Source organism: Schistocerca piceifrons, chromosome 7 (genome assembly GCF_021461385.2).
Source record: "Schistocerca piceifrons isolate TAMUIC-IGC-003096 chromosome 7, iqSchPice1.1, whole genome shotgun sequence".
Lineage (NCBI taxonomy): Eukaryota > Metazoa > Arthropoda > Insecta > Orthoptera > Acrididae > Schistocerca > Schistocerca piceifrons.
This window is the reverse complement of record NC_060144.1, coordinates 504,917,042-504,940,325: the sequence shown is the minus strand read 5'-3', so window position 1 is coordinate 504,940,325 and position 23,284 is coordinate 504,917,042. Positions and strand designations below refer to the sequence as shown.

The following is a 23,284-nucleotide window of genomic DNA, read 5'->3' as shown; positions in this document are numbered from 1 at the left end:
AAGACATCCTTCTAGTACGGTAACTTGCTGAGGCTACAGACCTTGTACTACTACCCCCAGGGGTCCACAAATCTTTTGTGGATACGTGCGTGGCGAGCACGGGACCCCGAGCTAATGTGGCCTTCCTTCCTTCCTTTCCGGGCTGCATACCTCCCCTTCCCTTTCCACATCCTTCCCCATCCCCCATCTTCGCCCCCCCCCCCCCCTCACTTCCGCCTCTTTCCTTCCCTTTCTCCCCCTCTGGGAGTATGGTTCGTGCCTACGTCCGGAGTCGGACGCTTGAAACTGTAACAAATTCTTTGCTTTCTCCACTTGCAAGTCTTCGTCCTTCCTTTGTCCTTCTCTTTTCCTTAACTCTTCTCTTTGCCCTTTTCTCCGCTGCGGCGTTTGAGACCTCTCTTCTTTCCTTTCCCTTTCTCTTTTTTCCTCCCTGTGCGTGTCTGAAGGCCAACCCACGCAATTCCATGCGTAGCCGGTGATGGGGTAACGCGTAATTCCCTGCCCTGGGTAGACAGGTAGGACACGTACGTACCCCCTGGTAACGGCCAGGCCCAAGGAGGGGTGATTACCCGAGCTGATACCTTCCGAAAGTGCCGATTAGTCCCTCCGTCCGTTTGTCGGGAGGTGTGACCTGAGGTGTGAACAATCACCTAAGGCGGGAGTGCCCTCAGAGGGGGCCCCCACAAGGAAGGAGCGCGCCATCGGAGATGCCGGTAATCATGGGGGATACTTTCGCAATGGTTTCCTCATCTTCTACTATGTCAGCTCACAAGTGTAAGTTCAATGAGTCTCAGCCACAGACAGTCCTTCCATCGTTGCCTCAGTTTCTTGTTGTTTCTCGGTCTGACGAATGTCACGACTTCTCCACGGTCAACCCTTTCATTATTCAGAAAGGTGTCGACGCAATTGCAGGTCCTGTAAAGTCTTGTTCCAGATTACGAAATGGCACCTTGTTGTTAGAAACAGTCAGTGCCCTCCAGGCACAAAAATTGCTGCGTACTTCACTGCTACACACCTTCCCTGTCCGGGTGGAACCGCACTGTACTTTAAATTCATCACGTGGGGTCATTTATACTCGCTCCCTCGACGGATTGTCCGACGAGGAAATTAAACACTACCTGTCTGACCAGGGCGTAATGGCAGTTCATAGTCATGAAAAGGGTTGACACGAACATCATTCCAACCCGTACCGTCTTCCTGACATTTGACAAAGTTCAACTCCCATCGAAAATCAAAGCAGGCTATGAGAATTTCCGTTCGCCCTTACATCCCAAACCCTATGTGTTGCTATCGGTGTCAGCGGTTCAATCACACCAGCCAGTCCTGTTCGAATCCGGCCAAATGTGTTACATGTGGCCAGGATGCCCATGAGGGTGCTTGTCCACCTCCATCCCCTTGTTGCATCAACTGTATGGGTGACCATGCTGCTTCCTCTAGAGATTGCCCCATTTTTAAAGACAAAAAGCTTATTCAGGAAATTAGAGTGAAGGAAAAGGTGTCTACCTTTGCTGCTCGAAAATTATTCGCCAGTCGACAGCCCACCGTGCCTCAGACAGGAAAATACAGCACTGTCCTTGCCTCTCCTCGGCCAACAAAGTTGGTGGCCACACAGACTTGTGACCTTACCTTTCGTGCCACGGTTGTCAGATCAGCCAGCGCAAAGATCACCCGTTCAACCTCCCCACTTTCGCCTGCACACTCTATGGCTCACCCTTCATCGGGTTCTGCTAAATCTCGAGCCCAAAAGTCAGACACCAAGACTTCAAAAAAAGAGCATACTCGTGAAGATTTTTTATGTACCCCAACTTCACAACCATCGGTTCCTCTTTCATCTAAACATCATGTTTCCAAGAAGGCTAGTAAGAAACCCGTTCATCTCCTTCTCCGCCAAGGCATGTCTGATCTACAGCACCACCTGGCGGTAATCGCCTTCGGCCGTCTTCTGTGTCGCCGAGGCACACTGCTGGTGGCTGATCAACCGGCCGATCGCTGGTAGCAGGAGCTGCTCCTGAGCAACCTATGGATCAGGATCTTCTGCCTTCGGCTGAATGCCATTCCATGCTGTCGGTCGCAAGCTCTGAGCAGTCGCTGAGTTGACGGCAACCTTGGTCACATTCCTCCATTTCCTGTTCACCGTATGTCCATTATCCACTGGAATATCTGCGGCCTTCGAGCCAATTGGGATGAATTGTCGATCCTCTTACGATCCTACTCGCCGGTCATCTTCTGTCTTCAGGAAACAAAGCTGCATCCCCATGACCGCTTTGTTCTCCCTCATTTTCAGTCCGTCCGATTTGATCTCCCCTCTGCTGAAGGCACTCCAGCACATGAAGGGCTCATGATTCTTCTCCATGATACTCTCCATTATCACCCAATCCCCCTAAACACTTCCTTCCAAGCTGTCGCTGTCCGTCTTTCCCTTTCTGGATATACCTTTTCTCTTTGTACTGTATACATTCCATTGTCCACACCAATGGCACGAGCTGATCTCCTTCATCTTCTTGGTCAGCTTCCACCCCCCTATTTGCTGGTTGGAGACATCAATGCCCACCACCCGCTTTGGGGATCTCCACATCCTTGTCCGCGTGGCTCACTATTGCTAGACGTCTTCCACCAAGCGGATCTAGTTTGCCTCAACACTGGGGACCCTACATTTTTGTCTGCCTCCATGACAAATTTCTCTCATTTGGACCTTTTGGTCGGTACTGTTCCACTAGCTCGGTGCTTCGAATGGTTCGCCCTTGATGATACACACTCGAGTGACCACTTTCCATGTGTCCTTAGACTGCAGCCTCAACAGCCATATATGCGCCTGCGACGCTGGAAGTTTGGCCAAGCCGATTGGACACTTTTCGTCTCTAGCGACATTCGATGACCGTCACTTTCCTAGCGTCGACGATGAGGTCACACATATTACAGACGTTATTCTTATAGCTGCGGAACGTTCAATACCACGCACCTCCGCATTGCCCCGGCACCCCCCCAGTTCCTTGGTGGAATGCGGCATGCCGTGACGCAATACGTGAGCGGCGACGTGCTCTTCGCGTTTTCCGCCGCCATCCTACTTTGGACAACTGTATCTGCTATAAGCAGTTCTGAGCGCGATGCCGTCGCGTCATCTGCGATAGGGAGAAGAAAAGCTGGAAATTCTTTACTAGCTCATTTACCACCTTCACTCCCTCCTCGGAAGTTTGGAGTCGGATTCGACGGTTCTCAGGTGCGCCTAGTTTCTCCCCGGTCTCTGGGCTCACTGTCGCGCATGATAAATTAGTGGACCCCATCGCAATTTCTAACTCATTGGGTCAACACTTTGCTGAGATTTCGAGCTCTTCAAATTACCCACCAGCGTTTCTCCCGAAGAAACGTGCAGCGGAAGTGCGACCTCTTGCTTTCTCCTCTCAAAATCGCGAAAGCTACAATATCTTTTTCTCCATGCGGGAACTCCAACATGCACTCTCTTCTTCTCGCTCCTCCGCCCCAGGACCGAATGGTATCCACATCCAAATGTTGCTGCATTTATCATACCATAGTCTGCTTTACCTCCTTCACCTTTATAATTTAATTTGGGCCGACAGTACTTTTCCCAGACGATGGCGGGAAGCTATCGTCGTTCCTGTTCCGAAACCTGGAAAGGACAAACATCTCCCCTCTAGCTATTGCCCCATTTCTCTCACGAGTAGTGTGTGTAAGGTTTTGGAGCGTATGGTGAATTGCCGTTTAACTTGGTGGCTGGAGTCCCGCAGTCTTTTAACACCTGCCCAATGCAGTTTCCGGAAGCATCGTTCTGCAGTTGACCATCTTGTTGCTCTCTCCACTTATATCATGAACAATTTTCTCCAGAAACGTCAAACAGTAGCAATAATTTTTGATCTGGAGAGAGCATACGATACCTGTTGGAAGACAGGCATCCTCCGCACACTGTTCTCTTGGGGCTTTCGAGGTCGGCTGCCCCTTTTTCTTCACGAATTTATGGCAGAGCGCACATTTAGAGTGTGGGTGAACACCACTCTCTCCAGTACTTTCTCCCAAGAAAACGGGGTACCCCAGGGCTCCGTGCTGAGCGTTGTACTGTTTGCCATTGTCATAAATCCGATTATGGATTGTCTTCTTCCTGATGTCTCAGGCTCCCTCTTTGTGGACGATTTTGCGATCTACTACAGCTCTCAACGGACCAGCCTTCTTGAACGGTGTCTTCAGGGATGTCTCGATCGCCTCCACTCTTGGAGCATCGAAACTGGCTTCCGTTTTTCTCCCAGTAAGACCGTTTGTGTTAATTTTTGGCGACGTAAGGAGTTTCTTCCACCCTCCTTACATCTAGGACCTGTCAACCTTCCATTTTCGGACTTCGCTAAATTCTTGGGTCTTATGTTTGACAGAAAACTGTGCTGGTCCTCCCACGTTTCCTATCTTTTGGCTCACTGTCTGCGATCCCTCAACACCCTCAGAGTCCTGAATGGTACCTCCTGGGGAGCAGACCGAGTGGTCCTTCTTCACCTCTAGCGTGCCTTAGTGCACTCGAAATTGGACTATGGAAGCATAGTTTACTCCTCTGCTCGGCCGCCTATTCTTCGGCGTTTCGACTCTATCCACCACCGTGGATTACGTTTAGTGTCTGGAGCTTTTTACACCAGCCCTGTGGAAAGCCTTTATGCTGAGACTGCTGAACCTCCGCTGTCCAATCGGCGAGCTGTCCTTCTGAGTCGTTATGCTAGCCATCTGTCTTCCATGCCTGCTAATCCGGCCCATGACATTTTTTTCGACGCGTCCTTGGATGTAGGGTACGCAGGCCGCCCTTCCTCCCTACCACCACCGGGAGTCTGCTTCTGTCAACTGCTTCACTCTATTTCCTTCCGCTTTCCTAAAACCTTCTTGACAACTTGGTACAGCACCGCCTTGGCTCCGTCCCCGGATCTGCCTGCTCCGTGACCTTTGTCAGTTTCCCAAAGATGGTACACCTTCACTTGTTTATCGTCGGTCATTTTCTGCTCTATGTGCACAAATGAAGGGAGCCACATTTATTTACACGGATGGCTTGAAAACATCGTTAGGTGTAGGGAGTGCCTATATTGTAGGCGACACCCCAAATAGATTTCGGCTTCCCGACCAGTGTTCGGTTTATACTGCGGTGCTTTCTGCTGTTCTCCAGGCTGTCCAATACATCCGCCGCCATCAGCGGATACAGTATGTTATCTGTTCAGATTCTCTCAGCTCTCTCCTCAGTCTCCAAGCTATCTACCCTGTCCACCCTCTGGTCCACTGGATTCAGGACTGCCTGTGCTTGCTCCATTTTGGGGGTGTCTCTGTGGCGTTCCTCTGGCTCCCAGGACATGTTGGTATCTGTGGCAATGAGGCAGCTGATATAGCGGCCAAGGCTGCAGTCTCTCTTCTTCGGCCAGCTATTCGATCGATTCCCTTCACTGATCTACGGAACATTTTATGTCGTTGTGTTGTTCTTTTATGGCACGCACATTGGTCGACACTTCCCCATAATAAATTGCGGGACATGAAAGCTCTTCCCTGTGCTTGGACCTCTTCCTCCTGAACGAGTCGTCAGGAGGAAGTAATTTTAACTAGAATCCGGATAGGGCACTGTCTTTTTAGCCATCGACATCTTTTAAGCGGCGATCCTCCCCCACTCTGTCCCCACTGCTCTCAGCTGTGGACGGTAAGACACCTTTTAATTGAGTGCCCCTATTTCTCAGTTACGCGCCTATCTACAGCTGTCGCCTGAGATATCGTCCATTTTAGCAGATGACACGCGCTCGGCCGATCGTGTTCTCGAGTTTATTAGTGCCAGTCATTTGAAGCTCTTTTTGGGGACAACCAACCCCTTTCTGTAGTGGATTTTTAAGCTTTCCTTCTGCTTTGTTTCTTGAATTGTTGGAGTTTCGTTCCCATTGCTGCTGCTTTCCATCTTCGTTTTTTACCGTTTCCTAAGTCACAGTCCGGGGCGCTAATGACCATAGCAGTTTTGCGCCCAAAAAAAAAAAAAACCTTGTACTGGCCTTTAGAGTTAAATATCAGTCACAATGTTTCCCATAATAGAGGAGCTGCTGAGTGACCTGTCCTGCACCTTCCCTTCTTACAAAGGCACTGCGTGATGAGGTGAATGCACTGTTGCCCCGTGAGATGATTTGGGAATAGTGTTTACTTCCAACGGGAAGTAAAGTTTGGCGAATGATTCTTGTCTGTTGGTATAGTGTGTGCCTGGGACGTGGGACAACCTTGGCTGAATTATGAAAAGGGACAAATAAGGTGTTAATGTTATTATGGGGCAATATTATGTAAGGTAAATGTATGTTGCAGCTTACTTCCTGTAGTGAGTGACAGCAAGTCAATTGTCATAGCATCTCTGCAGTTCGTGCCTTGTTTCAATCCTATGAACACCAGTATCAGGGTGGTTTGACAAGTCTGGTAAATTTCCATGAAAGAAAGGAACATTTTTGTTGTGCCTTCAATTTTGGTGAGCTTGATTATTTCAAGGACTGTATAAAGAATTTCAACAATGTACAGTGTAGTTTGTTGACACTGTCTGAATTGGTCATGTCAGCTGTGATTGAAAGTGGAGAAAACAGTTTTTTCTGCTGTTAATAAACATCTTCATTTGAAGGGTTGGACTATCACACAAATCAGAGTTAGATGAAGTTTACATGGCCTCTGCACCATCGTTGAAGAGGATTTACTTTTGGATCAGTGAATTTAAATGTGATTGGACGATTACCAAAGGCAGTGTGTTCTGGCTGTCCAGTTGTCACCGCACAGGATACCATTGACAAAATTCGTGATATGGTAATGCAAGACCACTAAATAAAATATTGAGAGATTGCTGAGACTGTAGGCATCTCAACCGAGTGAGTACATAGTATCCTGCACTGTGAATTGGCTATGAATAAGCTGTGTGCGAGGTGGGTGCCACAATTGGTCAGTCAAACAAATGCGCATTTGGCACAACATTTCAACACAGTGTGTGGCGATGTTTAATCAGAATCTAAAAGACTTGTGTGCTGATGAAACTTGGATCCATCATGATTCTGCAGTCAAAACAATGAAAAGAAGCTGGTGAAAGTGCACCAAAGAAGGCAAAGATCATTTTGTCAGCTGGTAAGGTGATGGCCAATGTGTTTTGGGATTCCCAAGGAATAGTCATCATCTATTACTTGGAAAAAATCAGTCTTAACTGGACTCGTGTTTTGCTTCATTGTTGGACTATTTGATACTTGAATTAGCTGAAAAAGACCAAGGTTGGCACTCAGGAAAGTGCTCTTTCCCCAGGATAAAGCACCATCACGGACATAAATTATGATAATGGCGAAAGTGAATGAATTGCGCTTTGAATTGTTTCTCATCCACCCTATGCACCGAACTTCAGCTGAAGTGACTTCTTCCTGCTCCCTAACTTGAGCTTCAATTTGCTGGGAAGAAATTTTCATCAAATGAGGAACTGACAGTAACAGTCAATGAGTATTTTGCAGAGTTTGATGGAACCTACATTTACGATAGAATGAAAAAGCTGGAGTATTGCTGTGGACCAAGTGTATCTCCGTCAAAGGAGACTATATTGAAAAGTAAGGAGAGTTGTTTACAAAACTAACATTCTCTCTCTCTCTCTCTCTCTCTCTCTCTCTCTCTCTCTCTCTCTCTATTTTTTGTCAAACCATCCTCATATAATGTTCTAAATTTATAAATCTTTCATTTGTAAGAGTGTTTATCTCACAAGTATTGCCATTTAAGTTCGCCACATTCGCATATTGAGAAAAGTGGTCAGTTTAAAGTAGCTGTATGCCACAGGGTGGCCAGAATGAAACTGTCTTGGATGATATTTATGTATTTTTACATGAGCAGCTGACTCATTGCGATTTTTAGATACTATTTACAGTCTGTATTGCATGTTGTTTTCTGAAGCAGTTCTATAAAATCCCACCATTGGTTTTTATGCAAGCCACTTAAATTTTCCAGGGGTGTTTTATTTTGGCCTCCCTGTTATTTAACTGGAATACATTCATGTTGACAGTTACTAAAAAATGGTGGGGCAACAATATAGTCTTACATTAATGTTAATTGAAAATTTTAAAAATGGTAGGCTGTATGTAGAACTTGTAATAAATGGCAGTAGAAGATAATGATGAAGGGAAATAAAAGATACAGTGTAAGACTTGCTAAAAATATAGCCTGAAGTTGATGGACAAGATAGACTGTTAGTAAGTGGCTACTCAGCTTCTCTTAAGTGTTATCTTTCTTAGTTCTCACTGGTCTATTTTATACAACAAGTATTTTATGTGCATAATTGTACCAGTAAATTTTCTGAGAGACGTCTCTTCCTGATTGTTGAACCCTGCAGTGCTTTATAACATTCTTTTATTGTTAGTGTGCAAAAGATGGCAGTCCATCAGCCAAATGATGTGGAAATCAACTCGTGAACTCTGTGCAAAGAAATTGCGGAATATACATAAGAGTTTGCCAGCCATTATACAGCGCTGTGGTAGCAGTCTAAAGAAACTAGACCTGTCACATGATACACAGACAATAAGCAGAGAGACAGTTGTTTGTGTTGGTAAGTACAAAACTTTAAATGATTCACATACTGCTTTCATTGTAAGCATTACCAACTTATATGTGGGGTTTCCATGATATGCATAAAGTTAAATTATATACTAATTTCAACAACTCCAGGAAAGATTTTAATAGTGTCATTTCTACATATGTTAAATAGAACAAGGTCTGCTTTTAATATGAAACTCATGACAGTAATTTCAATCAGTGTGGTTAGATGTTGGGTTCTAGAGCAAATAGTAATATTACCATGACAACTAGTTGTGGATAATTGCTATCACAATACCTTTGTGTGTTAAATTAGTATGAGTCTTTTTTTACCCCCTTCTCCTTCCATGACTTGGCCTCTTGGGGACACTTTCAATGAGGTGTTTGAATATCTGTGGATGAGTGGCTGGCCAGTCTTCTAAAGCCAAAATCAGGGAAGGTCAGTGTGAAGTAGACACCCTGATTTGTCCCAGAGGTGTTCCACTGGATTCAGGTTTTTACTCTGGGCAGCCATACCATTCCAAGAATGTTACTGTTCACAAACCATTGCCTCCCAGGTGCTGCTTTTACAAAATTTATTGTCGCACTGATCTCATAGTCTTCAAACCGTTCCTCTGTGTGCAGTGCACAGCACTGTAAAATGCATTCTTATCCTTCCACATCTAAGGGATCTCACACTGATCACAAACACCCACTTATAGTAATACCACCACCTCTCTACTTTGCTGTTGGCACTATGCACAGTGGCAGGTAACATTTTCCAGACATAGGGCAAACTCAAACCCTTTCTTTGGTTTACCACAGGCTTATTCATCACTCCAGTTGACTCATTCCAGTCCTCCACTGTCCAGTGGTATCGCTCTTTACACCACATAAAGTGTTATTTGACATGGACTCCAGAAATGTGTATCTTATGAGGAGCTGCTTGTGCATTGTATCCCATTTGTACAAGCTCCCTACATTCAGCTGGACTGTATGTATATAATGTTTAGCAGGGATTGTTCCTTCGTGTTTCCACTCCACTCACATCACCAACAGTTGCCTTGGGCACCATTAGAAGGATTGAAATGTCTGATAGATTTGTTATTCAGACAACAGCCAATGACTAGTCAATGTTTAAAGATGCTTATCTCTCCTGGCTGAGCCATTCTGCTGTCTCTGCTTCTGTGCCAACAACACAGCCCTCCCACCTCTTTATACTAGTGAGTCTATCAGGACATCTGCTGACCAGTTCCGCATTGCTTATGGGTGTCTGGGTACTTTTGATCAGATGATGTATAACCCCCCCCCCCCCCCCTCTCTCTCTCTCTCTCTCTCTCTCTCTCTCTCTCTCTCTCTCTCTCTCTCTCTCTCTCTCTCTCTCTCTCTCTCTCTCTCTGTGTGTGTGTGTGTGTGTGTGTGTGTGTGTGTGTGTGTGTGTGTGTGTGTGTGTGTGCGCGCGCGCGCATGCACCACTGAAGCAATAGGGTGTAAAAGTTTTTGCAAGACCTTATAGACTGACTGTTGCAGGGCGTTATTGTAGGGAGCTGGAAGAACTGCGCATAACACATTCTCGGCTTAATGGTTCTACATTGCGGCCTCTCAATGGACCACAACTGCGTGTCCTGGATTTAACAGGCTGCTGTGGAATATCAGATCGGGATTTATCTCACTTATTAGTGAAGTGCCCTGTGTTGGAGAGACTGTCAGTTGCAGGATGGTTCCGTCTCAGTGGCTGGGGTCTGGGACGTGTCAGCAACTCACTCCGCCACCTCACATTAGATGGGTGCACAGGGCTTGATGGCAAACAGGTGTGTGCTAACAAATAATTAAGTTCAAGAATATTAAGTTGGTACACATTCTGAACTTAAATTTTAGGAACACATTGTAAGAGGGGGGAGGGGGGGTGAAGCTTGGATGATTGCACAATTAATTTGAATGATTGTTATAACATTCTCTTTAGTTAAAACCTTATAATTCACTTTCCCAGCTGGTATTTGCATTTTTGCTGATATTCCTTGTATGGGCATCAGTCTGTGGTCCAAGGCTTAATATCTCTGCATAATGATTAGTCTTCTCTGTGCTGGAAACATCATCAGAGGCTTTTACTCAGAAAGCAGTTAGTCTTAAATAAGTTCAGTGTGCCAAACTTTTTATATGCATCCACACAATCCTCGGAATTTCATAATTTTCTAAATAATATTTTGATATAAAGTTCACTATGAAAAAAAGAAAGTAGTTTCAGTTTTTGATGTATAAGTACTTCAAAAGCACTATGGAACTACATACCTTAAACTCTACAGAAAGCCCGTTAACACGTATAAATACCTTCACACAACATTCAGTCTCAAGGATGAGCTAGATCATTTAAGAACTTCCATCAAAATAATTACCTGCTCTTATGGAGGTAAGCAGGACACTACACTCCAAAAAGTAAGACATTCTGATCAGAAAGAACCAGCTAAACGGGAAGTTTTCCATTTGTAAAAACTGTCACATATCGTATCAGCAGCGTACCGAGAAAACCTGGTATTATACAGTGTTTAAACCAACTAGAAAGGTGCGTGAATATTTGAACACAGCAGAGGATCTATGTGCACTGGTTGCCACTGCAGGAGTATATAAAATACCTCACATTTGTCAAGTGCACTTACGAAGTACAAAAAGAAGCATTAACGCACAACTTATAGAAACGAGCAATTGTTGCCTGGGCAAAATGAATAAATCAGCAGTAGCAGATGAGGCACTGGGACTAGGGAATCGCCAAATTTTCCTTTGACACTGTCGTTTTATTAAAAACTAATCATTACTTTGCTAGGCTGTACAGGGGCCGTAGAACTTCAAAAACACAACTACTTCAACAGAAGAAGAGGTGGTCTGAAATTACACAAGTTCTGGTCTTTAGTGCTAAACAAAACAAGCACTGCCAATTTTTCCCCACACAAGCTCCAAAACGCACACTGATGTGACTGTGATCTTAGGTAGCAGTCTGTCAGGAACGTACATGGTGTATATAAGTATAAACAATTTGGCTTGCTGAGCTTGTTTAAGACTCTAATTGCTTTTTGAGTTGTTACAGGTTCAAATGCTTCCAGCATTGAAAGATGGAACTTTAGGCAGATAATTATACCTGGGACCAAGGCCTTGTGACTGTAAAGTAAATATAAGAAATTTAAGTAAAACATTTTTGCTGCTGCCTTCAAGCCTATTCAGTAAAATTTTTTGTTTGTTCGATCTGTGTGGTTAGAATCTTGCTTTAATGAGGGGATTCTGTCTAAATTTGCTACATGTTCATGTATTTTGCTTAATTTGTACTTTGCAGTTTAATTCATGTTTAATACTATAGACATAGTTTAGCTTCCTAATGTACAGTGTAGCTTTTCTCCATTTCACCCTTATTTCAATCTGTTGCTTCCCCCGTGACATTTAAGAATCTTGGTAACCAATGTGCCCTCTAAATATTGTACAGGCTCAGCTTGTAGACATTGTTTTGCCAAAATGGATTTATTAAAGTAATGAATTTTGTTAGTCTTTGCTTTGAGTAAATTATTTAACATACTGACAGCAATAACAAATTGCACATGCCATAGATAGCTAAGTAAATTATGTGAAAACACAAAGAAAAAAAACTTGTAATTAACAATTGATATATCTTCCAGGTTGCACGTGCGGTTAAAACTATAACAAAGCTGGATTTGAGTGCAAATTGCAGCTTGGGTGATATAGATGTTAAACACATACTGGATAGTGCCAAAAATTTGGAAGAGCTTACAATGGCACAATTATTTCCTCTTCTTAATGGGAGGGCATTCTCTGCCATTGCTGCCAAGGGCGAGCAGCTCACACTTCTAGATCTAAAATTTAATGCATCTTTAACTGATGAGCTGTTAATTTCTATTGTAAATAGTTGTATCAATATGAAAGAATTGAATGTAGAAGGTAAGTGACATTTTACAGTATTAATACATAATTATAATTCTATATTATTTTCTTAATCAGATAGTTACTTCTGCTGTGGTTAAATTAGTAATGAATCTGGGTGACTGTTATTGTTTTCGGAAACACACAGACATTGTCTGTAATGGCTTGGAAATATGCTCATGGACTAAATTTAGCTTCATTATGAACAGCCAGTGCAGTCTGTCTTCCAGTTCCCAAGTAATAATAATTCTTAAATGTTTGATCTGTGCCGTGTCTGGCAGAAATGCATGCCAGTGATGTAGAAGTATGTTGTGCTGTAAAAAGTTATTCTGAATAGTACACCATGCTGTAGAGCTGGTCAGATGCATACTGTACATTATGAAATGCCTAAAGTGTGTGCACACACACACATCTTGTTTTATGAAATACTGATTTTTGTCGACACACTTCATGATGGAACTTCCATGTTAGTTACTAACAAATAGGTCTGATTTCACACACTTACAAGCAGTCCATTGTTACACAGCAAATGAAATTAATTTAAATGAATCTTAAGCACGTGCAGTTCATTCACATGGTAGTGAAATTGATGTGGAAAGTGTAAAACCAGTGTGACAGGATTTTAAGTCTGAGGTTTTGAATTCATATATTCTAAAATTTTCTTTAAATTAATAGGGAGAAGCAGTTTAAGAAATGGAACTCTAGTAAACTGTCACTGCAGTGTTATTCTCCTGATTAGTAATTAATTTTAGATGTATCCTTTCAGAAGAATAAATATACAATTTAATTCGAGGGGGAGAAAGGGAAGGAATTCTTTATATTAGCTGCATCAGGACTGTGTGCAAAACCAGTGGTGACATGTGAAAATGTGTGCCGGACCAAGGATCTTGTTCTTACTAGGCAGTTGTGTTAACCATTGCCCCACCCAGGACAGTGTAACAACTGCACGAACTATCTTGGCACACTCACAACCGACCCACACTCCCACAGTGTGTCACCTGTCTGCAGTCTTTGTCCGTTTCCTCCATGCTTTTTTTTTACTGAGATTCGTGCAGGACGTCAGATGTACTCGTGGATCCATTTTCCATCTAGGCAGATCAGTTATATGAATGTGTGATATCTGTTCTTTTGGACATGACTTCCGTTCAATTTGATATGAACTCCCTTATCACGTTACTTGTATGTTTGTATTGTAGCCATCAGTAATTGTGCTGCTACATTCAAGCCAGTCAGTTAAAATCGTACCGTAGGCAACATCAATCAAAGCAGTTCAAGTACAACCCCCACTTTCACATTCCTAGAATTAATGCTTTCCCACCATTTGACATTTTTTATTGCTCTTTTCAAATTACGTATGTTAACAATGTTAACCCATTTTTACGTTAACATATCAGTAATTTCCCCATGATATACATTTTATGAAACAATGTTTGTGGAGGAAAACTGGCATGATTGGCACACAATGATGGAGGCACTGTTAGCCTTAAAGTAGTGTGTGCAAATGCTTCAGTGTCAACTTTCTGGACACAAAGGCACTCTACTCAGCAGTTCTGAATCGGTAAAAGTCAGAACAATTCGCGATTTGTATCCTGTCTGCCACTGCCAATCTAAACTCAGCTGCAGTGACTGAGGGGAGTAACTGTTCCAATAGAAGTTGGAAGAAAGTACGGACTTCAGAGGAACATTAATTTGTTTCGTGTTGATACCAATTTTCTTTCAGTACTGTGTGCTATAATAAATAGGATCCTTATATTATTGTAGCAACGTTGTTTTGGCATTAACTTCTCCCTGTGATAATGATCATATGCAGAGGACATCCACTTCCCCACATTTGTAACTTGATCATATGCAGTAATTTCCTTTATAGTTTGTATATGCTCTGTACATAGTGTCATTCTTTACAGACGAATGGAAAAACTGGTAGAAGCGGACCTCGGGGAAGATCAGTTTGGATTCCGTAGCAATGTTGGAACACGTGAGGCAATACTAACCTTAAGGCTTATCTTAGAAGAAAGATTAAGAAAAGGCAAACCTACGTTTCTAGCATTTGTAGACTTAGAGAAAGCTTTTGACAATGTTGACTGGAATACTCTCTCTCAAATTCTAAAGGTGGCAGGGGTAAAATACAGGGAGCGAAAGGCTATTTACAATTTGTACAGAAACCAGATGGCAGTTATAAGAGTCGAGGGGCATGAAAGGGAAGCAGTGGTTGGGAAGGGAGTGAGACAGGGTTGTAGCCTCTTCCCGATGTTATTCAATCTGTATATTGAGCAAGCAGTAAAGGAAACAAAAGAAAAATTCGGAGTAGGTATTAAAATTCATGGAGAAGAAATAAAAACTTTGAGGTTCGCCGATGACATTGTAATTCTGTCAGAGACAGCAAAGGACTTGGAAGAGCAGTTGAATGGAATGGACAGTGTCTTGAAAGGAGGATATAAGATGAACATCAACAAAAGCAAAACAAGTATAATGGAATGTAGTCTAATTAAGTCGGGTGATGCTGAGGGAATTAGATTAGGAAATGAGGCACTTAAAGTAGTAAAGGAGTTTTGCTATTTGGGGAGCAAAATAACTGATGATGGTCGAAGTAGAGAGGATATAAAATGTAGACTGGCAATGGCAAGGAAAGCGTTTCTGAAGAAGAAAAATTTGTTAACATCGAGTATAGATTTAAATGTCAGGAAGTCGTTTCTGAAAGTATTTGTATGGAGTGTAGCCATGTATGGAAGTGAAACATGGATGATAACTAGTTTGGACAAGAAGGGAATAGAAACTTTCGAAATGTGGTGCTACAGAAGAATGCTGAAGATTAGATGGGTAGATCACATAACTACTGAGGAGGTATTGAATAGAATTGGGGAGGAGTTTGTGGCACAATTTGACTAGAAGAAGGGATCGGTTGGTAGGACATGTTTTGAGGCATCAAGGGATCACAAATTTGGAATTGGAGGGCACCGTGGAGGGTAAAAATCGTAGAGGGAGACCAAGAGATGAATGCACTAAGCAGAATCAGAAGGATGTAGGTTGAGTAGGTACTGGGAGATGAAGGAGCTTGCACAGGATAGAGTAGCATGGAGAGCTGCATCAAACCAGTCTCAGGACTGATGAACACAACAACAACATAGTGTCATTTGCTAGCTAAGATTGACAACGCTGATAAGCCTCTTCCTAAACCCAAAGTGAGTCAATTTCAATCGACAAGGCTACTCCAGACAACTGGCTTGCCAAGGGTTTGTGTGTAATGTTTGTAATTTTGTTTTAAGTGATTGAAATGTCATTAGTTCTTTCTTTCATGTTGTTTTCTGTCACAATTTTAATACTGAAAAAGCCAGTATTGCCAAGAGAGACAGAAAAACTTGTTCTGTGGAATAAAAGGTAAAAACTCCGGGAAAAGTTGCTCACCATGGAACACTGGTTGCATTGGCACAGAGTATAGGAATACCTGTGTCTACACTGAACACTTGTCATGAAAAAGAGAGAGAACCTATTTTGGAAAGTGCAAGCAGCAGTGTGCCAAATTCCAAAAAATGAAATATGCCAGTTATTCAGAATGTGTGGAGCTTAGAAGAAATTAAGAACAAATGGTTTCAGCCAGCACGTGCATCGAACATCCCAGTAAACTGTCTGATGTGCGACAGAGTGCTGAAAATTCAGTGTTCTTGGGTTCGAGAACTTTATAGCATGTAGTGGGTGGATTTAAGAAGCAGTACAGTGCAGTGTATAAAACTGAATGTGGTGAAGAAAACGATGTAGATACAAAATCTGTTCACAGAATGGCAGTGGTAGGTTACAGGAACTTATGAAACAATATAAACTGAAGGATATATTCAGCATTGATGAAATGGCTCTCTTTCAGCATACTGTCCAACAAAACGCTTGCCTTCAAAGGCAAAAATTGCCATGTAGTTAAATACAGTAAAGTTTGTGTGACAGTAATGTTAAGCACAAACTCGGATGGTTCCAAAAAACTTTAAACTGTTCTTGATTGGCAAATCGAAAAAAAACCACCTTGTTTTAAAAATATAAAAACATTGCCAACAAACTACAATGCCAACAATGAAGGGCGGATGATGTCAGAATTATTCGAGAAGCAGTTACATTGCGTTGATGCAAGACTAGGCACTCCCAACAGAATAATTCTCCCATTAGTGGATTGTTAAACTGCACATCCCAAAAATATAAGTTTATGTAATGTGCAATCAGTTTGACACCAAACTGCACAAATTAAACTTTGGATTTGGGTATTATCCCAGTCTTAAAAACATCCTACTGGAAGGAGATTGTGCAGAAAGCATTAACTTTGATCAAGGCCAGGGAAGATGATGGACGTGGATTGCACACCAGTACGAAGTGCTAATGTTGTCGCTGAGAAACTGCTTGCTTCATTATGGAAAAGTGGCAGCATCTGGTTCAAGGTTTCATACACACAGACTTTCACACACAAGAAAGTGCTGACAGTGACAGTGATAGTGATGGGGACAGTAAGATTCCCTCAATTGGAGTTGTAAATGCAGCAGTGAAAAATATATTTCAGCTGCAGATGTTGATGGCAAAGTTTTCAGTTGTGTTTATGAACTGGAAAACCACATAAAAATTAATCAACCCACAGTTCTGGATTTTTTGCTAAAAAGTAGTAACTACTGAACCCATTTGTTCACATCGCATATAGACCATCCAAATTAAATGTCAGTATAATAAAAACAATGGTTTATTAATATTTTATGAATGTGTGCTTAAAATGCTTGTCGTACTGTATCCTTCCCTGTAATCTTGGCTGTGGATACAGCATAACCTCAGTCTGTTGATTTGAAGGTGAAAATTTGGCTGCAAGCTGACGAAGCTGGTGAATGTCAAATGAAGGCTGCAGTGATTGACTGATCTGTAGTGTAAAACCATGTTTAATGCACTCTAAAATGTTTCACATACATGTATTCACATACTCTAAAACCGTTAGATAAGTGGCTGATACTGTGTACATCTGCTGACTTCACTTTTGCAGGAAAGTTAGAGAAATCTAAAATGGAGTGTATACTTGATCTGCGCTTTTCATTTGCTTTAAGTATAAATACTAAAACTGCCAGTTACATCACCTTAGCTTTGCAGGCACGTCAATCAACATGGTGGCTGCTTGGTTAGGGTTTTTTTTAGTGTGACTTGTTGTGCTAAAGTGTCACTAAATGTTTTCAGCTGCTAAACATGGCACTAAATTCAGATAATCTTTATTAAATAATAAACAATCCCTGATGAGTATTTTGTTATCTGTTAGTGGCATAAATCATACATAACTACAAAAATGAAAGGGGCCCCTCTGTACATAATCTGTAAAACTTAGTCATTTCCTACATTTTACACCCCCCCCCCCCCCCCCCCCAAAAAAAAAAAAAAAAAATCCATTGAAAAGTGTAGAAGTGGAATTTTACTGTACTTCTGATTGCAGGTATAGTCTTGTTGCTATTTGTGGTACTGTTTTTACTCTGTTACCACAATATGCACTGACATCTGAAGCATTAGGACACACAGAATAGACATTGTACAGTTTAAATGACTGTAAAGAAGACACACACCACTGTTCTAACCTGTTAACTTTTTCAAATTATATTGCAAAAAATAATAGGTTCTTTTATTTATGAAAATCCTTTAATGAATGAAATTACATGTAGACATATAAAGACAGCTTTTAAAGTTTAGATTAATGAGTTGCAAAATTTTGAAAATCAGCAATAAAATCCAGAGAACACTTGTGCACTGGATTTTCACCAAAAATCCTGAAACTGGAAATCATTTTTTACTTTGTGTAGCTATGAAGTCTAATCTTGTATTTCACAAAGATTTCCTGTGAATACAAGTCTTGAAAGAGCTGGTTGGGGCACAGTGGCTGTATTACGTACCTCCGGTTAAACGCTTGTTGTTTAAATGATGAATTGTCACTTTTTCTTGAAGAAAATCACCTTCATCTTTACTGCTGCTAAATTCAATGTCGGACAAAGGATCACTGTTGTAATACTTTTTTAAGCATTGTCTAAACGGCATTGTAGCAGAGCATCTAAAAACGTGTGTTTCGTTGTAGAGTATGCAAAGCTGCACCAGGTAAAGACGATATCTAGTGGCAACCTCCTCAACCAGAAATTGACACCCAGGCTACAAATGTAGTACCAGAAGTTTCTCGGAAGATATAAAAACAAGATAACTTGAGGTTTTATGTTAAGGAGTTAGAAGAATCATGTGTGTGAACAGTACTTCGGATTCTGCTCCCTTGTTCGTGTCATGCAGCTCTTACTATTGTCCAGGGGTATGCATTTGTATGCAGGGACTTTCATCATTGCAATAAGTTATCTTGGTTTTAGAGGCTTTATTATACGTGACCCAATAGCTGCATGTAACTATCATTGTGTGTAGCCTTTATGAAACAACTAATTACAACTTGAAATAGATTTCCATTTTTGTCCCATTGATCTCAATGAAGTTGCCTTCATAGAAACTTATTTAGGCACATGATTGAAGATGAGAATGTGCAGTAAACTGACATTTGCAATTATATGGCAAATTTAACACCCTAGTATTGTAAAAAATCTCTTATTGGAAAAATCCATTGTAAACTCAAAACCATTTTCCCCGAGCTTTTTTAATTCTCCATTTACTTTTATTAGCTTCCAAAGCAAACTCAAAATTATGCTATCACAGAAAACTTATAACATGACTTATTAAACATCTAAAAAGTGTGCTGTTTTTTTATATTAAGAGTTAAAAAAATAAAATGCTGCGTTCCAAGTGAGGTAAGTAGAATGGGGATTTTAGTGCCCTTTGTGGCCATTTGAATTTCAAAAATATTCCTGAGTTAGTGCACTGTTGGATTTGTAGGACATGTTATTGTTTTTAGAGCCTTATTCTCAAACTTACATATGAATGTTAAATTACCTCTAGGTAGTACGCACAAGTGCCATTTGGAAACTCATTCTTTGTCTAAACTTCTATTATGGTCAGCTAAGGGTGGCCTTGCAGTCTTGTGTTGATATTCTAGCTTATCCTTTGATTTCCACTTCTCTTTGCAAGGGACTCAGGTTTCATCATGTAAAAAGTTCGGTAAGCAACTCCCCCACAGAAACACACGCATGTGCATGCACATGTACCTTGATAAAAAAAAAAAAACCACACCTCAGAATCACAATCCCTACATTGTATGTGAAGTTATTTTTGAGAGGCATACAAAAAATTTCGTTTTAGACAGCCTTCAGATATACCTGTGCAGTAACTCTTAAAAATGGCACAGACTTAAATGTCAAATATCCAGTGAAACAGCACACATTCAGAACTTTCGTGTGAGAAGTATTCTTGCATATATGAAAGCAATCATTTGGCATGTGCTGCGATCCCTTTCATTGCAATATCTCCTATCACCTGTTCACCCCACTCTCACTTGCTTTTCTCCTTGACATGTAAATTTTGTGTGCCTCAGACATATTAACTTGGCCCAAGTATGAATAATATAGAGGGCAGTTTGTCATATTAGTTTTATTTTTTTTCTTTCCGTAACACTTTTAGACTTTAGACCCTTAGTGAAGATGTTAACTTGAATAAATAATTCCATATACGTGCTTTTATTTCATATTACCAGGTGCCAGCTTTGTTATAATTATTTTCCTTGGTTCTGAATCAACTGCGTTTAGACATGGGTTCTGATAGCCAGTTCCATTATGTTGTAATGCTGTTCTTGTTGGTATTCCTTAGCAAAATCAGGTGCAGTTAATGTAAAATGTGATACATATAAATGTAAACTTGTGCGCTAGATTACTTTTTGTGTCTCCAGTAAAACATTTCTATGTTTAAATAGGTTGCTGCGCATTGAACAACATTGCTTTGATTATGGAATGCCTTTCGGCACTGAAGAATCTGGAGATCTTGATCATGAGCTATCTGCCAGGGAAATCGGATTCATGTATGCTGCAGTTTAGAGAGGAAGGTTTTCCAGCACTCAAGAAGTTGGAGGTGTGTGCATATTGTTAATGATTTCTTAAAATATTAAGACTGTGAACCGTATTTGCATGTAGGGTTACACATTTTCAGAATATATAATTAAAATTTCTATTCCATAGCATCCTCATCGGTTGCATCTCTCAAATTTAATTTTTTAGATTTCTAATGTTTCTCGATACTCTAAGTACTGGAAATTGCTGTGCTCAGCCACCTCTGTAATAGGAAGTAAAAGAAAAGGTGCATTCTCAGTGTAGTTCAGTAGTGTATACTGTGAATGAGGATATGAGGCTTGTTCAATTTTTTGTGTTAAATGCAAGCTGCCTCCGTGCCTACCCACCTCCACCCCACCTCAATCGGATTTTCAAATTGCTCCTGTCATTCTGCTAGTAACTGGCCTAAACACTCTTTCAGCTAAGGTGGCTTCCTAGTCATGATGGTTTGTGATGCCTGTCTTAGGGAGTCAGTGAAATTCGTTTTCTGAATCACATTTTATTTTAGTAGGATTGTTACGTTAGAATGTAAATAAATAAGGGAGTAAAGGAGACTGCAGACCGAAAAGCAGAAATCAACAGGCACACAGTTTTTAGAGTTCATGCTTTGAGCTAGAGTACAAATGCACTCACACCTGTGTCCACCTGTATCGAGGTATTTAGACCTTGTACATACCTTGATATGTAAATTGTTTCAGAATTTTTTTCAGAGGCAGTTTGAGTTAACCAGTTTGCATAATTAGTTCATGGGAGCTATCCTCCAAAAAAATCACTTGTCGCTGCAAATAACATGTGCTTCAGATTTCCAATAAATGTTTGTAATGCTGGAATGATGATGATGATGATGATGATGATGATAATCACACATGGAAACTTAAATCACATCAAGAAAGCTGACAAAGCATATATGAGTAAAGAGACTGAGATGAAGAGACTGATAGCTTCAGGCATTGTTGTGGCTGAAAATGTACCTTGTTATATCAGATCCAACTTTTATCACTTGTAAATTTGTTGATGGGCAAACGTCATTCTGAAGCAGTCAATTACATGTATATCAAGTGCTCATGGTTCATCGTTAATTTACAGAAATAATAACAAAAATTGATGTATTAAATTTTGTACACTGTTCAGTATTCTTAAAACGGTCATTTCGAGCTTAGACTGTGTGCACATAACTTTATAGTTACAAGGTTGTCAGCATGGGAAATAGCCCTACAAATTAGTATGCCTCATAATGACTACCCAATTAACATTGTCTGCCAACCATTATCTATAAATTAAGGCCTGTTGATACACCAAGGAGAATGAACAGTACTGCATGCTGTCTTTCTGGAGGCAAAAGGGAGGACTGTGGACCCAGGTAATATGCAGCTAGCTGCACACAATTATTTCTTGGTGTGTGTTAAAAGCAGAACCCTTTCCATTATGGTGGTCTGTGAAGATGGGCAAGAAGTCACCTGGAATTGAAACTAGAGTGACATAGGTTCTCTTTCTGGATAAATGCAAGATTTGACATGGGATAACTGTCACAGAAGTGTGTCCTGGTGGTCACTTACCAATTCATGTCTTAGGCATCTGACACCCGAATATGATATATATCCACCCAAACCATGACTCTCATAACAGTTTAAGGCAATTTGAGGGCTGTGCAGTACCAGGACAGGATCCTCAAATATATTTTCTCCCCTTTGGAGCCTACTCTTATGTTTCATTCCCCGATTCTTGTGCATCTAAGGAGTAGTTCATATTTATAACACAATAGATGTTACCCAAGTTGCATGTTCAGAATACTCATTTTATGCCCTTTAGACTTTCTGTTAAGTGAATGTGTAAGTGGTGATTGGGGTGATGTGCATTTTTGTGCTAATTTCTTTCATCCATAAGGTAATTGATTTCACTGTGGTTGGTGCTGTTTGAATTTTGTAGTTTTATTGAAGAAATGCATGTGTCCGTTAAAAATGGTTAGTCTTTGGGTAACATATAGTCAGAATACTGACTGACTTGTTTTGGTAATCTTCTTTTTACAGATGCGTGGCAGCCCTTACCTTGGAGACATTGGCACCGCTTGTATACTGTCTCTTTGTTGCAAACTTGAGTGTCTTGATATAAGTGGCTGTCAGTGTGTCACCACTAAAGGCCTTAGTTGTGCACTGGCACAACGTAAAAGTTCAGTTCCGCTTCAGATTATTGTAGGAGGTGAGACAGATCAAATATAGACAGTACATCAGCTTTTGCTGCTTATGTGTTATTTTATGAATTTAGACTACCTCTGAGCTTATGATGTAGGTTTTCTAAAAATGATGGTTAAGCCTTTAACTGCTCAGGACGTGTTAACGCGTGCGCCTTCGTACCTGTCCCTGTGTGCTCTGAACGTGTTTCTGCACGCCACCAGTCTTTCTACCTTGTACTGTGAACATGTCAACGCTTAAACACATTCAGAGTACTAGGTAGAAGGACTGATGGCACGCGTAAATACGTTCAGAGCACATGGGGACAGGTACAAAGGCACGCGCGTTAACACGTCCAGAGCAGTGAAAGGGTTAAAATAATTTGAGTGTTAACTTGGAATAGATATTAACTAGTATTTCCTGTGTTCCAGTGTGGTGTGTGGTGTGTGGTGTGTGTGTGTGTGTGTGTGTGTGTGTGTGTGTGTGTGTGTCAGTTTCATATCCATATGAAACTGCTATTGCATTTGGATAGTATATGTAATCTCAAGTATTTAGAAGTACTTACAATAATAGAAATATAACATGAGTCACATTTCTTGCCACGGCACTTTGAAGAAACTCAAATATTGCATAATAGTAAGTTGAGCTAAAGCTTTCAAAGTGGAAATAATTTCATATTTTTTTCACTGTCCCTAGTTAATTTCAGTCAGTTGTTGA

The 23,284-nt window shown here is 41.2% G+C and overlaps 1 protein-coding gene across 5 annotated transcripts in view; it reads left to right on the top strand.

Moving 5' to 3' along the window:
- LOC124804588 overlaps window positions 1–23,284 on the top strand; it is a 98,087-nt gene that overhangs the window by 58,451 nt on the left and 16,352 nt on the right. For all 5 annotated transcript variants that reach the window (XM_047264775.1, XM_047264773.1, XM_047264774.1 and 2 more), the window contains exons 6-10: window positions 8,366–8,551; window positions 10,048–10,328; window positions 12,177–12,456; window positions 20,267–20,421; window positions 22,427–22,595. In XM_047264775.1, coding sequence (XP_047120731.1) covers window positions 8,366–8,551; window positions 10,048–10,328; window positions 12,177–12,456; window positions 20,267–20,421; window positions 22,427–22,595 — 1,071 coding nt within the window. The remainder of the gene's footprint in view (window positions 1–8,365; window positions 8,552–10,047; window positions 10,329–12,176; window positions 12,457–20,266; window positions 20,422–22,426; window positions 22,596–23,284) is intronic.